This window comes from Sus scrofa, chromosome 7 (genome assembly GCF_000003025.6).
Source record: "Sus scrofa isolate TJ Tabasco breed Duroc chromosome 7, Sscrofa11.1, whole genome shotgun sequence".
NCBI classification, from domain to species: Eukaryota; Metazoa; Chordata; class Mammalia; order Artiodactyla; family Suidae; genus Sus; species Sus scrofa.
This window is the reverse complement of record NC_010449.5, coordinates 47,435,969-47,451,422: the sequence shown is the minus strand read 5'-3', so window position 1 is coordinate 47,451,422 and position 15,454 is coordinate 47,435,969. Positions and strand designations below refer to the sequence as shown.

General features: G+C 43.0%; 1 protein-coding gene across 2 annotated transcripts; it reads left to right on the top strand.

The window, feature by feature from the left end:
- Nucleotides 2,824-10,847, top strand: PSMA4 (proteasome subunit alpha 4). Of its 2 annotated transcripts, NM_001244468.1 has the most exon segments (9): nt 2,824-2,912; nt 4,277-4,302; nt 4,519-4,561; nt 4,849-5,011; nt 6,672-6,749; nt 7,338-7,426; nt 7,887-8,017; nt 8,507-8,630; nt 10,311-10,835. In NM_001244468.1, coding segments are annotated over 8 exon segments (786 nt in total). In that variant the 5' UTR covers nt 2,824-2,912; nt 4,277-4,299; the 3' UTR covers nt 10,466-10,835.

Here is a 15,454-nt window from a genome sequence, read left to right as displayed (position 1 = left end):
TGTCTCTCCACCTACCCACCTACCTACAGAACTATCTATACTCCCCAAACTAGGTCTCTCTGAATGGTCTTCTGTCATTCACTTGCATCATTCTGCTATTCACCTTTAACTTCTCTGTGCCTCTATTTTCTTATCTATAAAGGTGAAGTAGGATCTGTCTTACATAGTGCCTGTGGTACCAGTCTCAGAGAGTTAGTTGTGAGGATTTCATAGAGATTAATGCAAAGTTTTTAGCACAGGGCTCGGCACACTGAAAAGAATAAATATTTACGAAATGAATGAATCAGGTTATCCAAACTCAAAAAACTGCAGTAGTTTCCTACTTGCCTCTCTCATATTCAACCAGTGATCTGATTCTTAGGATTCAGAATTTTAGAACAGTAAATGATGATCATAATCCTTGTCCTTCAGGCCCTACTGTTTAACAATAGATAATAAAAAACCAACATTTACTGAGTACTAAGTACTCAGTTTCTTTCAAAGAAACTTTCTCTCCACTCTCACAACACTTCTGACACTAAATGTGTGGGGTTTTCATGCACATTGAACAATTCTGACACTCCTGGCGTTAGAGCAGACCCCCAGGTTAAGAGCTCAGTCCCACAAAAATGCCTCTACTTCAGATGCCAGCCTCAAGTCCTAGGTTGTACTTTTGATCCACTGGCTGTAATTTGGGGGTTCCCAGGACTTCCTCCTCACATTTGATATATTTGCCAGAAGCGCCCACAGAACTCAAGGAAAAAGTTTATTAGTTTATTATAAGGGGTAACAGCCAGAGGAAAAGTATGTAACATGAGGTCCAGAAAGGTTGAAAGCCCAGATGCTTCTGTCTCTGTGGAGTCAGGGTGCACCATGCTACCAGCATGTGGATGGATGTGCTCACCAACCCAGAAGCTCTCTCAATCCCTCTGGTTAGGGTTTTTATGGAGGCTTCATTGGTGATCGAATCAACTTCCCTCCCATCTCCCCTCCCCAGAGGGTGGGGGCGGGTAAGACTAAAAGTTTCAGCCCTCTATTCACTTGGTTGGTTCCTCTGACAGTCAGTCCCCATCCTCGAAGAGTCACCTCTGTTAGCATAAATTCAGGTGTAGCTGAAAGGGGCTTATTATGAATAAAAAAGACACTCCTTGGCTTCCCGTTGTGGCTCAGCTTAGCAGGAATAAACCCAACTACTATCCATGAAGACTCCGGTTCAATCCCTGGCTTTGCTCAGGGATGCTGAGTTGCTGTGGCTGTGGTGTAGGCCAGCAGCTAACAGCTCCGATTCGACCCCTAGTCTGGGAACTTTCATATGCCACCGGTGCGGCCCTAAAACAAACCAATGAAAGACACTCCTCTTCTACCAGCCAGGAAATGACATGAGATTTAGAAGCTTTGTGCTAGAACTGGGGACAAAAAGACTAAACAGATTTCATATTATATCACAGTACTTTACATGTATTATCTCATCTCATCTCCACAACAAACCCATGAAAGTAGTACTGTTATGAGACTGATGCCCTCATGGGAGATCATGAGGCTTTATCATCCTAAAACATCACTTTAATCCTCTTTTCCCATTACCTACAGAAAAAGTTCTAGCATTGAAGGCATTCTACAGTCTGGCTCAAAATGCCTTTCCTGCTTTACTCCATTATTGACTTCTTCATTTGGAACTACTCTGTCACCTAAACTTGTCAAAATTATTTTTTACTTCTGCTTTTTTAATCTCAACCGATCCCTCTTCTTTTTTTTCTTTCTTTTCTTTCTTTTCTTTTTAGGGCTGCACCAACGGTATATGGAAGTCCCCAGGCTAGGGGTAGAATTGGAGCTTCAGCTGAGGGTCTACACCAACAGCCACAACAGGGACCCAAGCCACGTCTACGACTTACACCACAGCTCACAGGAATGCCGGATCCTTAACCCACTTTTTGAGGTCCGGGGTAGAACCCGCATCCTCACGGATCCTAGTGGAGTTTGTTAATCGCTGAGCCATGAAAGGAACTCCCAATAATAATTTTTTACCCAACCTAAAGAGGACAAAGTCCCTGCCCTGAGAACCTCCCCTTGGAGGAAACTGTGAGCAAATAACCTAGCATTAACGTCTAGTCAAGAAACTTAAACCATGAATAGTTTATCTAGGGATCGAAGCCAGATGAAAAAAAGGGTGGAAAGGAGAGATGGATAATGAACACATAAACAAACATAATCTCTGTATAGAAGATAATGTGTATGTGTGGTGACGGTAGGGTATTACTTTCACCAGGTTGGTCAGGTTGCCTTTCTGACCAGGTGAAAGGCAGAGGAGGAGATTAAGGTAAAGTTTCTCCCAAAGCTGTAAGCCCCATTATAATTTGCTTTATATACCCAAAAATGCATATAAAAGTGGAATAAAGTGGAATAAACAGCAATAAAAGTGGAAGAAAGATTCAAGAAGGGAGATGAGAAGAAGCAGGGTTAAGGGTAACGTCTGATTTGCTTGGGCCCATTAGGAGAACAGGGCAGGAATAGTAAGCAATTTAATAGGCGGTCCCACGCCATTGCTCTTCCAGGTCTACGACTTAGCGCACAAGAGAAAGTGAAAGTAAAAATAGAGCCCACAGCGTGAAAAACGGAGTTTAGCCACAACTCCACCTCCGACTTGGCCAGGGTGTTTCTGCTCGCCTTCCCATGCTATAGTGCCCCATCTGCTGGCTCAGGATCCCAGCCACGCCAGTCGCACCCCAACGCCCCAGCTCCCACGAAGGCCACCTGCTCTGGTTCTGGCTCTGCCTCCCAGAAGAACTTCCGCATCTTCCGCTGCCCCGCCCCCGGTGGTTCTGCGCACGCGCGGGGGCCATATTAGCGGCGGATTCACGCGCAGCGGCGGTGGGTTTTCACCCTCGGAGAAGGGTCCTCGGTGTAGGTCTCGGCTCTTCACAGTCCTCCCTTCGGTAAGCCTTTGCCCCCTGGGCTTCCGCGGAGCTTTGCCGTTCACCCCGTGGGCGGGGGCCGTGGGCGTTACCGCAGAGCGAGTCCCGGCCTGCAGCGGCCGCTGGGGAACCGTGGGCACGATGACTCTGCACCGCCTTCTCCGAGGCGCACCGGCCGCGGGACTGGCCCCAGGCGGCCGCGTCGAGCTTTCTTGCATGGAGCTGGCACAGCGGGGCCAGGGACGCGCCAGCGGTGGGGTGGGCTTGGGCTGGTGGGCAGGGCCGCCCCTGGAAGAGTCAGTACGTGGAAGTTAGCTTTGCTGGCTAGGGGGTGCGAGTGAACTCTCGTGGGGCCGGTGTCCGGCGTCAGGCGTGGAGATGAGAAAGTTGTGTTCTCGCGCGAATCAGAACTCTGACGGATCTCCTCTGCCCTCCCTTCACCTGCCTGTTGCAGCAGCCTCACAACTGCTTACCCTGCCCCAGCGTTTACCAGCCAGAGTGATCTTCCTGCAGTGCTCCTGTGGCTCTTTGGCCCAGCATCTTTCGGTGGAGCTCCTTTGCTTAAGACAGAAAATTCATGGTTTTAGTTCTTACCTAGGCACGTGGCCCTTCAGGCCCTTATCCCTGCTTGTCTTTCCATTCCTAATTCCCGGTACTCCAGTATTTGGGAAGATTGGCTCTGAAGTCCGAAATTGGGCTTTTACACCAAATCACTCTTAGCCCCAGTGTGTCTCTTACGGGAATGGTAGTGATGCCATAGATTACCGCCCCTTTCCTGCCCTTCGGAGTTCAGGACCCCGTATCATTTTCTGGAGAAGCCTAAGACTCATAGCTTGACATTCAGAGCTCTACATGATCTGGATACTTGCTTAATTCTCTCCTTTTTTTCATATTACTTTTTTAACTTCAGGAGTGTATTTCTCCCATTGAGCTAACCTGCCACCGTGCCCTTTGCTCAGGCTTTCTCTTCTCCTTGAGTGCCCTGCCCTTCTTTCTTCCCCTATTCTTCTTAGACCTCAGTGTTCTCAGTTTTGTTTCTGCCTCTCCCATCTCTAATTTGGGATCATTTTCTGTATTTGTTTCACAAAAAAATACTTTATTGATTTTCTCCATCCCCTCCGCACTGTACCCTTAGTGCCTCTGTTTTGACATTGTTGTTATGATTGTCCCTCTTTGTCTGTCTGCCTCACCTCACTGCCAGTCTGCAAGCTCTTCAGGAAAGAGATTGGTCTTAACTACTCTGGTATTCCAGCATTTGCCATAGTGCCTGGTGCATCATAAATGCTGGCTGAGAGAAGGGAGTGAACAAAACAGGTTTTTTTTTTTACGTCAAGTGGTGCTTTTTAAAGTTTCATTTTAATAATTATCCTATTTTCTTTTTACAGGAATTAAATAAAGTTCAGGAAATATGGTGAGTTAATACACATGTCAATGAGCTGTTGCCTAATGAATTGTATTGCTTGTACTCAGCTTACAGACTTGGATGAGAAAATTGAAATAGAATGATGTCTTATCAGTTTCCTCCCACACTCTGAATTTTGTGTACCATGGCATATTCTACAAGATGATTTGTGGGCTTTGCTTCCTTTTATTGGGTAGGAATCACTTATTTATTTTTCCTTTGCAGTCTCGAAGATATGATTCCAGGACCACTATATTTTCTCCAGAAGGTAAAATATAAATTTTCTAATCTGTCTCAAAAACAAATGAACAAAAAATTTAAGTGAATTTTAGGGGAGGGAAAAATCTATAGACTCTTTTAAATATTTACTGTCTTGTTCATCCTTTTTGTACTTTGAAGTAATTATGGTCACCAACTTGATTACATGCATCATAGGGCAGTGAGTCAAAGTGGGGCTTTATTTGTAGTCCTCCAGTGTTGTTGCTGATTCTCCTTTGACCAGTGGTTCAGGAGCAAGGAGGAGAGTCATGTTTTCTCACTGCTTGTGTTTTGTAGGTCGCTTGTACCAAGTTGAATATGCCATGGAAGCTATTGGACATGCAGGCACCTGTTTGGGAATTTTAGCAAATGATGGTGTTTTGCTTGCAGCAGAGAGGCGCAACATCCACAAGCTTCTTGATGAAGTCTTTTTTTCTGAAAAAATTTATAAACTGAATGAGTAAGTGAAATCTAAAGGAGAGTTTAAAATATCTCACATACTTTGAGAGGTCTGTTCATGCGACATGGTAGAGTTGAGCAGTTTGTGGGGTTTTTACTTTTGAAAATATTTGCTATTACTTTATTTGCTTAAAAGTTCCTTGGGGCCTAGGACCATTTGTTATTCTTTTTAAATGCAGGGACAAGTACTTAGTGTAGAAACACTGTTATACGATGATAAGAGTACAGGCTTGGTAGCCATGCTACTTTGGGTTAAGTCTAGGCTCTACCAATACAAACTGCGTGACTTCCCACCCATTGTTTAAATTCTGTGGGCCTCAGCCTGCTAGTGTGGTTGTGGCAGTTTAATGAAATAAACCATCACAGTGTCTGGCAGATAGGATGCCGTTGAGGTATTATTTAGAATGGTTACTCAGGAATTGTATTGAATTATACTGAGTCTTATGAAAGAACAAGTCTTCTGGAGTTCTGGGGAAAGTTTAGACAATCCTGTATATTTAGTAAAGTTTCTGTTACAGTTAAGTGTGCAGGGCTTTGCCACTAGCAGAGAGCTGGATCGCTCATTGGAGATTTTTCCTTCAGTGAGTGCTGGTTATAGGGCCTTTCTCATATACTCATCTGAGAACGCATCATCCCTCCACAGAATCCCTGTCGGGCCCCCTCTGCAGCTTGCGCTTGATTAGGAACAGTTCCAGAGGATGCCTAGGCTGTAGGAGAGCTGGGGCAGCCTCCAGGGAGCAGGAGGTAAAGAAAGGAATGCACTCTCCCTGTGAGCCTAGCCCTAGACTTTGTAGGCAGGCTCATAAAATATGCTGCCCTCTGGTCCTCTCACTGCCACCCATCAGTAAGTCCTTAGGAGGTGAGTGTACTACTACCTAAGAGCGTGGGGGTAGTCTGTCTTTCTGACTGGCAAGACCTTTTTCTTTGTAGTTGGATCTGGGGATTTACCATAGTTTCCTAGTGTTTATTCTCCTCCCTCTCCACAGGGTGGTGATGGTAAATGCATTGTTGTGAAGAACTTAAGGGTGCATTTGTTTATCTTCTGTGTTGAATGACATCCAGTTGAAGTTTCCTACAAAGATAAAACATATAGTTTTTGTCTGAAGGGTGTAGCAGCTGAATTTCTTTTTTTTTTTTTGGCTGGGCCCATAGCATATGGAAGTTCCTGGGCCAGGGAATCAAACCCACCCCTCAGCAGAAACTCAAGCCGCTGCAGTGACAACACCAGATCCTTAACCTGCTGTGCTACAAAGGAACTCTATGTGGTAAATTTCTAATAAAAGTTGGTAGTTTTTAAAACTTGTAAAATAGAAGTTCCTGTCGTGGCTCAGTGGTTAACAAACCTGACTAGTATCCATGAGGACGTGGGTTTGATCCTTGACCTAGATCAGTGGGTTAAGGATCTGGCGTCGCCATAAGATGTGGTGTAGGTTGCAGATGCAACTCGAACCGTGCACTGCTGTGGCTCGGGTGTAGGCTGGCAGCTGCAGCTCTGATTTGACCCTTAGCCTGGTAACCTCCATATGCTGTGGGTGCAGCCCTACAAAGACAAAAAAAAAAAAAAGACGAAAAACAACAACAAAAATAACAATAAAACTTGTAAAATACTCCTGGCAGACATCTTCCCTGCTTATTAATAATTGTCTTGTCTTTTTCTCAAGGGATATGGCCTGCAGTGTGGCAGGTATAACTTCTGATGCTAATGTTCTAACTAATGAACTGAGGCTCATCGCTCAAAGGTATGGTCATAAATAGCATAATCAATAATATATAAAATTAGTTTTGATGTTTCTAAGAAAAACGCTTGTGAAGATTAAAGTCATTAAAAACCTGTTAGTTTTACAGTGTTGTTTTTTTTTAACCAAACTCGTAAAATATTATTTACTCCCCCCCTTCAAATTATAAGTAACTTTTTTTTTTTTTTTTTTTTTTTTTTTGTCTTTTTGCCATTTCTTGGGCTGCTCCCACGGCATATGGAGGTTCCCAGGCTAGGGGTCGATCGGAGCTGTAGCCACTGGCCTACACCAGAGCCACAGCAACAAGGGATCTGAACCGCGTCTGCGACCTACACCACAGCTCACGGCAACACCAGATCATTAACCCGCTGAGCAAGGGCAGGGATCGAACCCGAAACCTCATGGTTCCTAGTCGGATTTGTTAACCACTGCGCTGCAACGGGAACTCCTATAAGTAACTATTATGTTTCCCCATGACACAGATTTCTTTTCAGAGGGTATTTTGCTTAGAGTAATACACCAATTTCTCTTTCTTTCTTTGCTTCACTTTTTTTAAAATTTATTTTTTATATGCCATTTTCTTTATCCTAGGTATTTATTACAGTATCAGGAGCCAATTCCTTGTGAGCAGTTGGTCACAGCACTGTGTGATATCAAACAAGCTTATACACAGTTTGGAGGTACTGAAACTCTTGGAAGTTTTATTCCCCAAAGTTAAACTGTTTTATGAGTTACAGCCTTTTTGAAACAGTGAGGAAAAATTCAAAGTGAAGTAAGTAGGCATATTCCATGCATTCCTGCTTCATGAACTGTTTCTACTCTGTAAACTATCAAACATTTTATTAATAGACTATTGAAAGGCCAAAATAATATTTTCAACTCGGGAAACAAATTGCTTTTTACATATAATGAAATTCAGCACTGGTCCTCTGTGTCTTTATTTCCTCTCCTGGCTGTGTCCAAATCCTAGAAACAAAAGTGGAATTTTTGTTGGAGCTTATCTGTGGCGACCAGAACATGAATCAGTTTATGAATGCTTAACTTCACAGAAAAGGGCTATTCACTGAGCCCAAGTAACCATAGTGGTACTAAATATAGATTATTGGTATATTTGGCTCTTTTTTTTTTTCTCTGTTAAAGGAAAACGTCCTTTTGGTGTTTCGTTGCTTTACATTGGCTGGGATAAACACTATGGCTTTCAGCTCTATCAGAGTGACCCTAGTGGAAACTATGGTGGATGGAAAGCCACATGCATTGGAAATAATAGCGCTGTGAGTATTTCTGTGGTGCTGTAACATCTAGCAAAAGGTCTAATAACCGCCATGATTTTGAAGTAATGAGTGTAAATATTTTAAGGTAGCTGCAGCAAACCTTAATGTGATATGAAAATATCTGATTCCTTTGGTGATGAAGTCACAGATACTGCTAATATTGCTAGGGTTTATTCCTACAGTAATAATGAGGGGAGATGCTAATTTTCGGTTAGGAGTTAATGAGAGTAAGATCTAGCTTTGTTGTTTTTTTTCCCCACATAGTCATTCACTGACCCCCTGAATTCTGTCATGGACATCTGGGATAGATCATCAACATCCCCTACCCCCTTCACACCCCAATTCCATGTCTACCTTCCCGGCCATCAAAATTGTTTATGTTGGTTATAATGCCAGTAATAATTCAGGCATTCTTCTGACCAATTCATGTCCCTTGAAAGGATGAACATTTAAAGGAAATTCTCTGTGTTAATTCTCTATGTTTTATAGGCAGCTGTGTCAATGCTGAAACAAGACTACAAAGAAGGAGAAATGACTCTGAAGTCAGCACTTGCTTTAGCTATCAAAGTCCTAAATAAGACCATGGATGTTAGTAAGCTTTCTGCTGAAAAAGGTAATTTATGTCCACTGCTCTAATTTGTTTGCTTAGTGAGGGAATTGATTGAGTGGCTACTGTGTTATGCCTTTAACATGTTATCATAATTCATTGAAACAGCAGCCTTATAAGTTAGGTGGCCTTATAGCTATTTCCTACGACCTGACCAAGGTCACATTGGTAAGTTGTGGAGCCACAATCCCGAACTACATTCCAGGTTTAAGAACTGGAGCCTGAATGTTCATAGTTAAATCTGAGCCGTGCTACTTTTGTTAATAATTGTCTTAGAGGAGTTCCCATCATGGCGCAGTGGTTAACGAATCCGACTAGGAACCATGAGGTTGCGGGTTCGGTCCCTGCCCTTGCTCAGTGGGTTAACGATCCGGCGTTGCCGTGAACTGTAGTGTAGATTGCAGATGCGGCTCGGATCCCGCGTTGCTGTGGCTCTGGCATAGGCCAGTGGCTACAGCTCCAATCGACCCCTAGCCTGGGAACCTCCATATGCCTCAGGAGCGCCCAAGAAATAGCAAAAAGACAAAAAAAAAAAAAAAAAAAATTATCTTAGAGACTTTTTTTTTCTTTTCTTTTTGTGGACATACCCACAGCATATGGAAGTTCCTGGGCCAGGGCTTGAATCCTAGCAACACCTGCAGCCTGAGCCACAGTTGTGGCAATGCCGGATCCTCTTAACCCACTGCATGGAGCTGGGATCAAACCTGAGTCTCCCACAGTGACCTGAGCTGCTGCAGTTGGATTCTTAACCTACTGCACCATGACAGGAACTCTTCTTAGCAACTTCTTAATGATGATGTCTATGCTCACATATATATACAATACAGAATATAAAGCAGTAACATATATACCTAGGATATATATATGTATCATATATATCATAAAGTATACCATATATCTTATGGTATGCCATATACATATGTGGTATACTTTATCCGAGATACAGCATTTGCATGAGTTGTGGTATCCTCTGTTTTCTGAATCTCCTGATCTCTTATGTTAAGCCATTATTTGTGATTTTAAATACTTTATTTAGCTAAAGTTATATGACCATATAAAACAATATTTCTAAATAATGTTATTCAAAAATTGTGGTAAATGAACATATTGATTTAGTTTGGGATAACTTAGCTCCTGGTGTTCCTTTTAAAAAATGCCATTTATTTGCAAATTGCCCTCTTGTCTACTACTTCTCCCTAATTTCGAGGAGGCACAACTCAATTTCCCCTACTCAGAATCTCTTCTTCTCTTGGTATTAGTTTGCTTTTCTCATCCATAGTCATGGGAGCTGCTTTTCATACTTTGTTTTGAAAAGATAGTCAAAAAGTCCATGAAAAATAAGTGCAAGTACTGATTATAAGATTCTGGCTGATCCTTCAGAGATCCCAATGAGGACATTATGGTTCGTTTTGGTCAGGGCAGCTGGAGCAATTGGCTGATTTGTAATTTTTCCAAGAAAGTGACAAACAGCAGGACAGAAGGTTAGGATGGGTGAAGAGAAGGATGATAAAAGTAAAAATATAATAACATTACAAGGTTGTTTGTTCCCATAAAAGTACCCATGAATTTTATTAGGCAGAAAATTGGAAAGGTTCAAATGACGTAAAGAGATTTAAACTGTGGTTGCCTATTAAGTGTGTGGGCCAGGTATGGCTGCTCCTAATAGAAATGTGTGTTTGCTTCTAGTGGAAATTGCCACACTAACGAGAGAGAATGGAAAGACAGTCATCAGAGTTCTCAAACAAAAGGAAGTGGAGCAGTTGATCAAAAAACATGAGGAGGAAGAAGCTAAAGCTGAGCGTGAGAAGAAAGAAAAAGAACAGAAAGAAAAGGATAAATAGAAGACAAAATCAGGGATTTCATAACTCATTTGGGGCACCAGTTCAGTGTAAAAGCTGTCCTACTCTTCCACACTGAGAAAGCTTTGACTTTTTAAAAACTTGTCTAGTGGGAAAATAGGATGGTACCAACTGAATTGGGTCCTTGTTATTTCTGCCCAGTTGAATATTGTAATGATGATTACTCTATGGACATCTTAATCACCACGCCCCCCCCCTTTTTTGAATAAAACTTGGAAAGGATGGAAATGGTGAAGGAAAAAGTTCTCTAGCAATAACTGTTAAAGGACCATGGCTTTTCATGCTTTATGTATATCGTGGCTGCCTTTGCAGTTACTTTTAATAAGATGTTAAAATGGACAGAAATATACACATAGAAAGATGAGAACTGTGCACTGAACATTTCCTATTTTGTTGTTCCCCACCATCTTGGAGAACCAATTTGAGCAAAACAGAGAGCCACCTTTTTCCTAGGCCTCACCTGATAATACCCTATCAGAGGCCTATCTAGTGAAATAATCATGTTTCTCTTCTAGATTTGCCAGCCTTTGGCATTGATGAGTATATTCATACTGGACTGAAAAATTGTGTTTGTGTACGCATGCATGCACATTCAGACATGCACACAAATAATTACAGTAAAACATAAAGGGCGTTATTAATTGAAAGCCCTGTGTACCCACTACCCAGTTTTAGAAATGAATTAATCAGTACTTTTGTAGCCCTCTATAGGTCTCTTTCAGGTCTCATTCCTCTTCCCTCTACCACCACCTTGAGCTCCTCATTCCTCTTAGTTCTGGTTTTCCACTTTGGTTTTCCACCCCTCTACTCCAGGGGGTCCTGGTAGGTCTGTCAGTGAGAGACACCCCACTCCTTTCAAAAAGGTGAACACATCTCAGTCTGGACAGAAGACCTGTGTCTTGTCTCCAGGGATGGGTTTGAGAATGAACATGTGGGCTGAGCCAAGGCAGACTTGCTGTGTGGATGTGAGGAAAGAGTGCTGAGGATCCTGCAGTTAGAACAGGCTGCCCATGGTCAGTGGCCCAAGCCACGTGGAAGGTTATGCAGGAGAAATTAAGGCCACAGGGGAAAAATGGAACCAGAAGATGAGAAGTTTAGTTTGGCTGAAGGGAGCTCCATCGCTGTGCTTTGCTCAATGGCGTTCACTAGGATGCTGTCACCTAGGAGAGTCCTCTGATGAAAGTGCTGGAGAGCAGTGCTGCGTAAGTGTGGTCTGGAACCAGCAAGCATCACCTGGGGGTTGGCTAGACATGCAGATTCTAGTTTCCCATCCCAGACCTGCTGAATAAAAATCTTGGCTTAGAGCCCAGCAGTCTGTGTTTTAGCAAGCTCTGCACGTGTTTCTAATGCATACCGAAGTTTGAGAAGTGCTTTGCTGCGTGTTGGAATCACCTGGGGAGCTTTTACATTTCTCTGTACCCAGGCTGAACTCCATACCAGTTAAATCAACCTCTGTGGTGAGACCTGGCCTTACCACTGCATTAAGTCTCCCCGAGTGGTCTAATGGACAGCCAGGAATGAGAACCGGTGCCCAGAGCTATGGCTGGGTGTTGTCAGTCAGCTACAGGTCCCAGCCTAATCCCTTATAAGTGCTCTTAAGGAAAGCAGTTTCTTGGAGTTCTCTGCGTCTGGTAGTGTTTAAGCTAGGGTATCCAAGCACCTTTGACATAGGGCTTTTTGAACTTTCTAATTATTTTTTTTACTTTATACAGTTGATTGTTTGTTATTCATGGTAGCTGTGTTCTATAAAGTCACCGTGAACGCTGAATTAGCAAATTCGGAGCCACTGCTACTAGTAAAATAACAGGTTGGGTTCCTTTGAGCATCTGATCACAGCACTTTCAGCAAACCAGTACATAGCCTTGTTTTATGTGTGTTTCTGTTTAAAGACGTCTTGTTTAATATACATTGATACCTCATTAATATTGAGCTCATGGTCAATAGCTCTCATACCTAAATGAAGCTTATCTGATACGTCTTTTCTCCATAAGGCGAGTCACAGCCTTCCAGTGCTTAGGAACACTGACCAGCACTGCACTTAGGGGACATTTTAAGTGAAATCACCAATAAAAAGCACAAAAACTCGAAAAGCATAACAGATCAAAAGAAGAACACTTGATAGTATGAGCTGAAACTAGACAGAATCACCTTGTTTGGCTGGAAATGTGCACATCAGGCAACAAATATTTCCATGGCTCTGTGCTTGTCCACAGTGACCAGGAGAGTGCTGTGAGCATTGGTTTTACGGTTACAAGCAAACTTGCAAACCAAGAGTTTGTCGTTCATGAGGGTTGACTCTGTCTTAAAATGGCCTTTCAGTCTTGCTCTGCATAGACGTAGAGGCAGATGGAGAAGTGAACTTAATCCTCTTGGCTTTATCGCCAGAACTTATCCAGAATCCAACCATTTACCACTGTAGGGACCCTGGCCCACACCATTGTTCTTTCTCATTTGGGCATAACTACAGTCTCCGTCCACTTCCTTCCCTTCGGTCAGTTCTCAACACAGCAGCCAGAATGATCCTTTCAAAATATAAGATTATGTAACGGCTTCGCTCAGAACTCCAATGGCATCCCCTCTTGCTCAGTAAAAGCCAAATTTTTTTTTTTTTTTTTTTTTTTTTTTTTCTTTTTGGCCACACTTGTGGCATACAAAGTTCCTGGCCAGGGGTTGAACCCAAGCCATGGCAATGGCAACACCAGGTCCTTAGCCCACTGAGCCACCAGGGAACTCCACAAAACTCCACTGGTTTCGCTGCTACCCTCTCTTCCACCTTGTGCTCCCTTCCTCACTTTGTGTTCATCAGATGAACTCCCTTGTTCCTTGAAATACCAGGCCCTCTTCCATCCCATAGCCTTTGTACTTAACATTCCCTCTGGCTTGAGAATACTCTTCCCCAGGAACATCTGTAGGGCCCACTCATCTGCAGGTCCCTCTTTGTCGCTGTATTTGGCTACTTCCTTCAGAAGAGCAATCTACTGCCCACGTGTACACATTCTCCCTTTCCCTTCTGGGCGTCCTCCATAGCGCTCAGCACCATCTGGCTGTCTACTGTCCGTCTACTGCGCTGGATGTCAGCTCCCAGAGCAGGGAATCTTGTTTCATTTAACAAGGAACTAGAATAGAAACTGGCACCTACTAGGCAACAAATATCGATGAATGAATGAATAGGCTCTTGATATGCTGGAGTGAAATCCTAAAATACACCCATTTTCCAGCCAGGTCATAGACCTGGTGGGTTTTCCATATTCAGATCACCCCTTCAACACTGTTGCTTCAAGTTGTACCAACTTCAAAGACTAGTGGGTAAGAGAGCCTGGCATATTTTGCCACCACATGAGGAGCAAGTCTTCAGAGCTTTACCCAAACGATGGACAAATGTTAGCATATTTACCCTTTTGTGGAAATGATTTCCTACTGTGGGGGAAAAGCAGAAGATGAGGGTACAGCAGGCACTACTCTATAACTGGGTTTCTTTCTGCTCTAGGGCTGACTGCTAGCCTTGATTCTTACCCAGACTCTTATTTTTAGCTCTAATTGCAGAGCCCCTGGTTTCTGAGGATGCATCTGGCATGTAAGCTTAGCAGTCCTCACCTGTAGGGGGGCATGCCTCCGTGCCAGCAGGTGTTTCATCCTCTCACCTGGGCAAAACTCGGTTCTCACGGGGGCACTACCAGTGCAAGAGCACCTTAACAGAAACAAATAGGACACCAAAAACCAAAACGTTTTAAATCTTGAGTCAGAAGTTAAAATCTTGGGTTGTTTCATTTTGGTGGATTACAAATCATGTCCTTAAAAATAAATCCTGTGGTGAAAAAACTTATGTAGTCCTGCATATAATTTTACTGCTGGTGTTTTTCTTAATCAGAAAATAAGCAAGACTAGAATTTCTACAGTCTAGCACATTGAAAGTTCCATGAACATGTTTGTTTTAGCAGTGCAAAAATATTCCACATTATGAAAAAAATCAGAAGGTGGATTCATTTCTTTATTTCTGTATGTTTATCATTTTCCTGGTAGTTTCAGGTGATGGTGATTTGTGGATGAATTAGACATGTCCTCAGTTCCTTTTATTATTATTGTTATTTATTAAGTATAGTTGATTTACAATGATTCAGATGTACAACAAATTGATTCCATTTTATGTGTATGTATGTGTGTTTATGTATTCTTTTCCAAATTCTTTTCCATTGTAGGTTATACATGATATTGAATATAGTTCCCAGTGCTATACAGTAGGTCCTTGTTTATCAATTTATATATAGTAGTGTGTATCTGCTAATCCCAAATTCCTAATTTCTCCTCCCCCCACCTCAATCCTTAACCTGCAGTCTTGCAGGAAAGGCAGGACTGTCTTCAGCTACTTAACAACGTGGAGGACGTGCCAGACACCTGGTGGCTGTACACTGAGGCTGAGGAGTAAAAGGCAGGAGCTGCTTATGTAAAGGGCTGCCAGGGGGAAAACTTCACATTTCCATCGAAAGTCAGTAGCTGAGCAGAGCTGAAGCACAGCTGTCAGTGGAAGAAGCGCACTGACAAGAGCTGAGAGTGGAAATGTACGCTAAGGAAAGAAGACGGCTTCACTGACCTTGGAGTTTGTGCTCAATACATCAGGGAGGCCACTGAGATTCCTGAGTGAGAAAAACAATTACACTCTAACTCTTGAAGTCCAGAGGATGGATTAACTGGGAAGACACGAGGGACCAGTAGGAGGCTACGCAAATAGGCAAGAAAGGATGAGGGTCTGAGACGGGGAAGGGAAATAGAGAGGAGTGAGGCTCCACAGTGAGGGATGGGAGGGAGCAAAGGATGACTAGGTTTTCTTTTCTTTCTTTCTTTCTCTCTCTCTCTCCTTCTTTCTTTCTTTTTTTTTTTTTTTTTTTTTTTTTCCCGATTTTTAGGGCCAAGCCTGCAGCATGTGGAGGTTCCCAGGCTAGGGGTCTAATCGGAGCTACAGCTGCCAGCCTATGC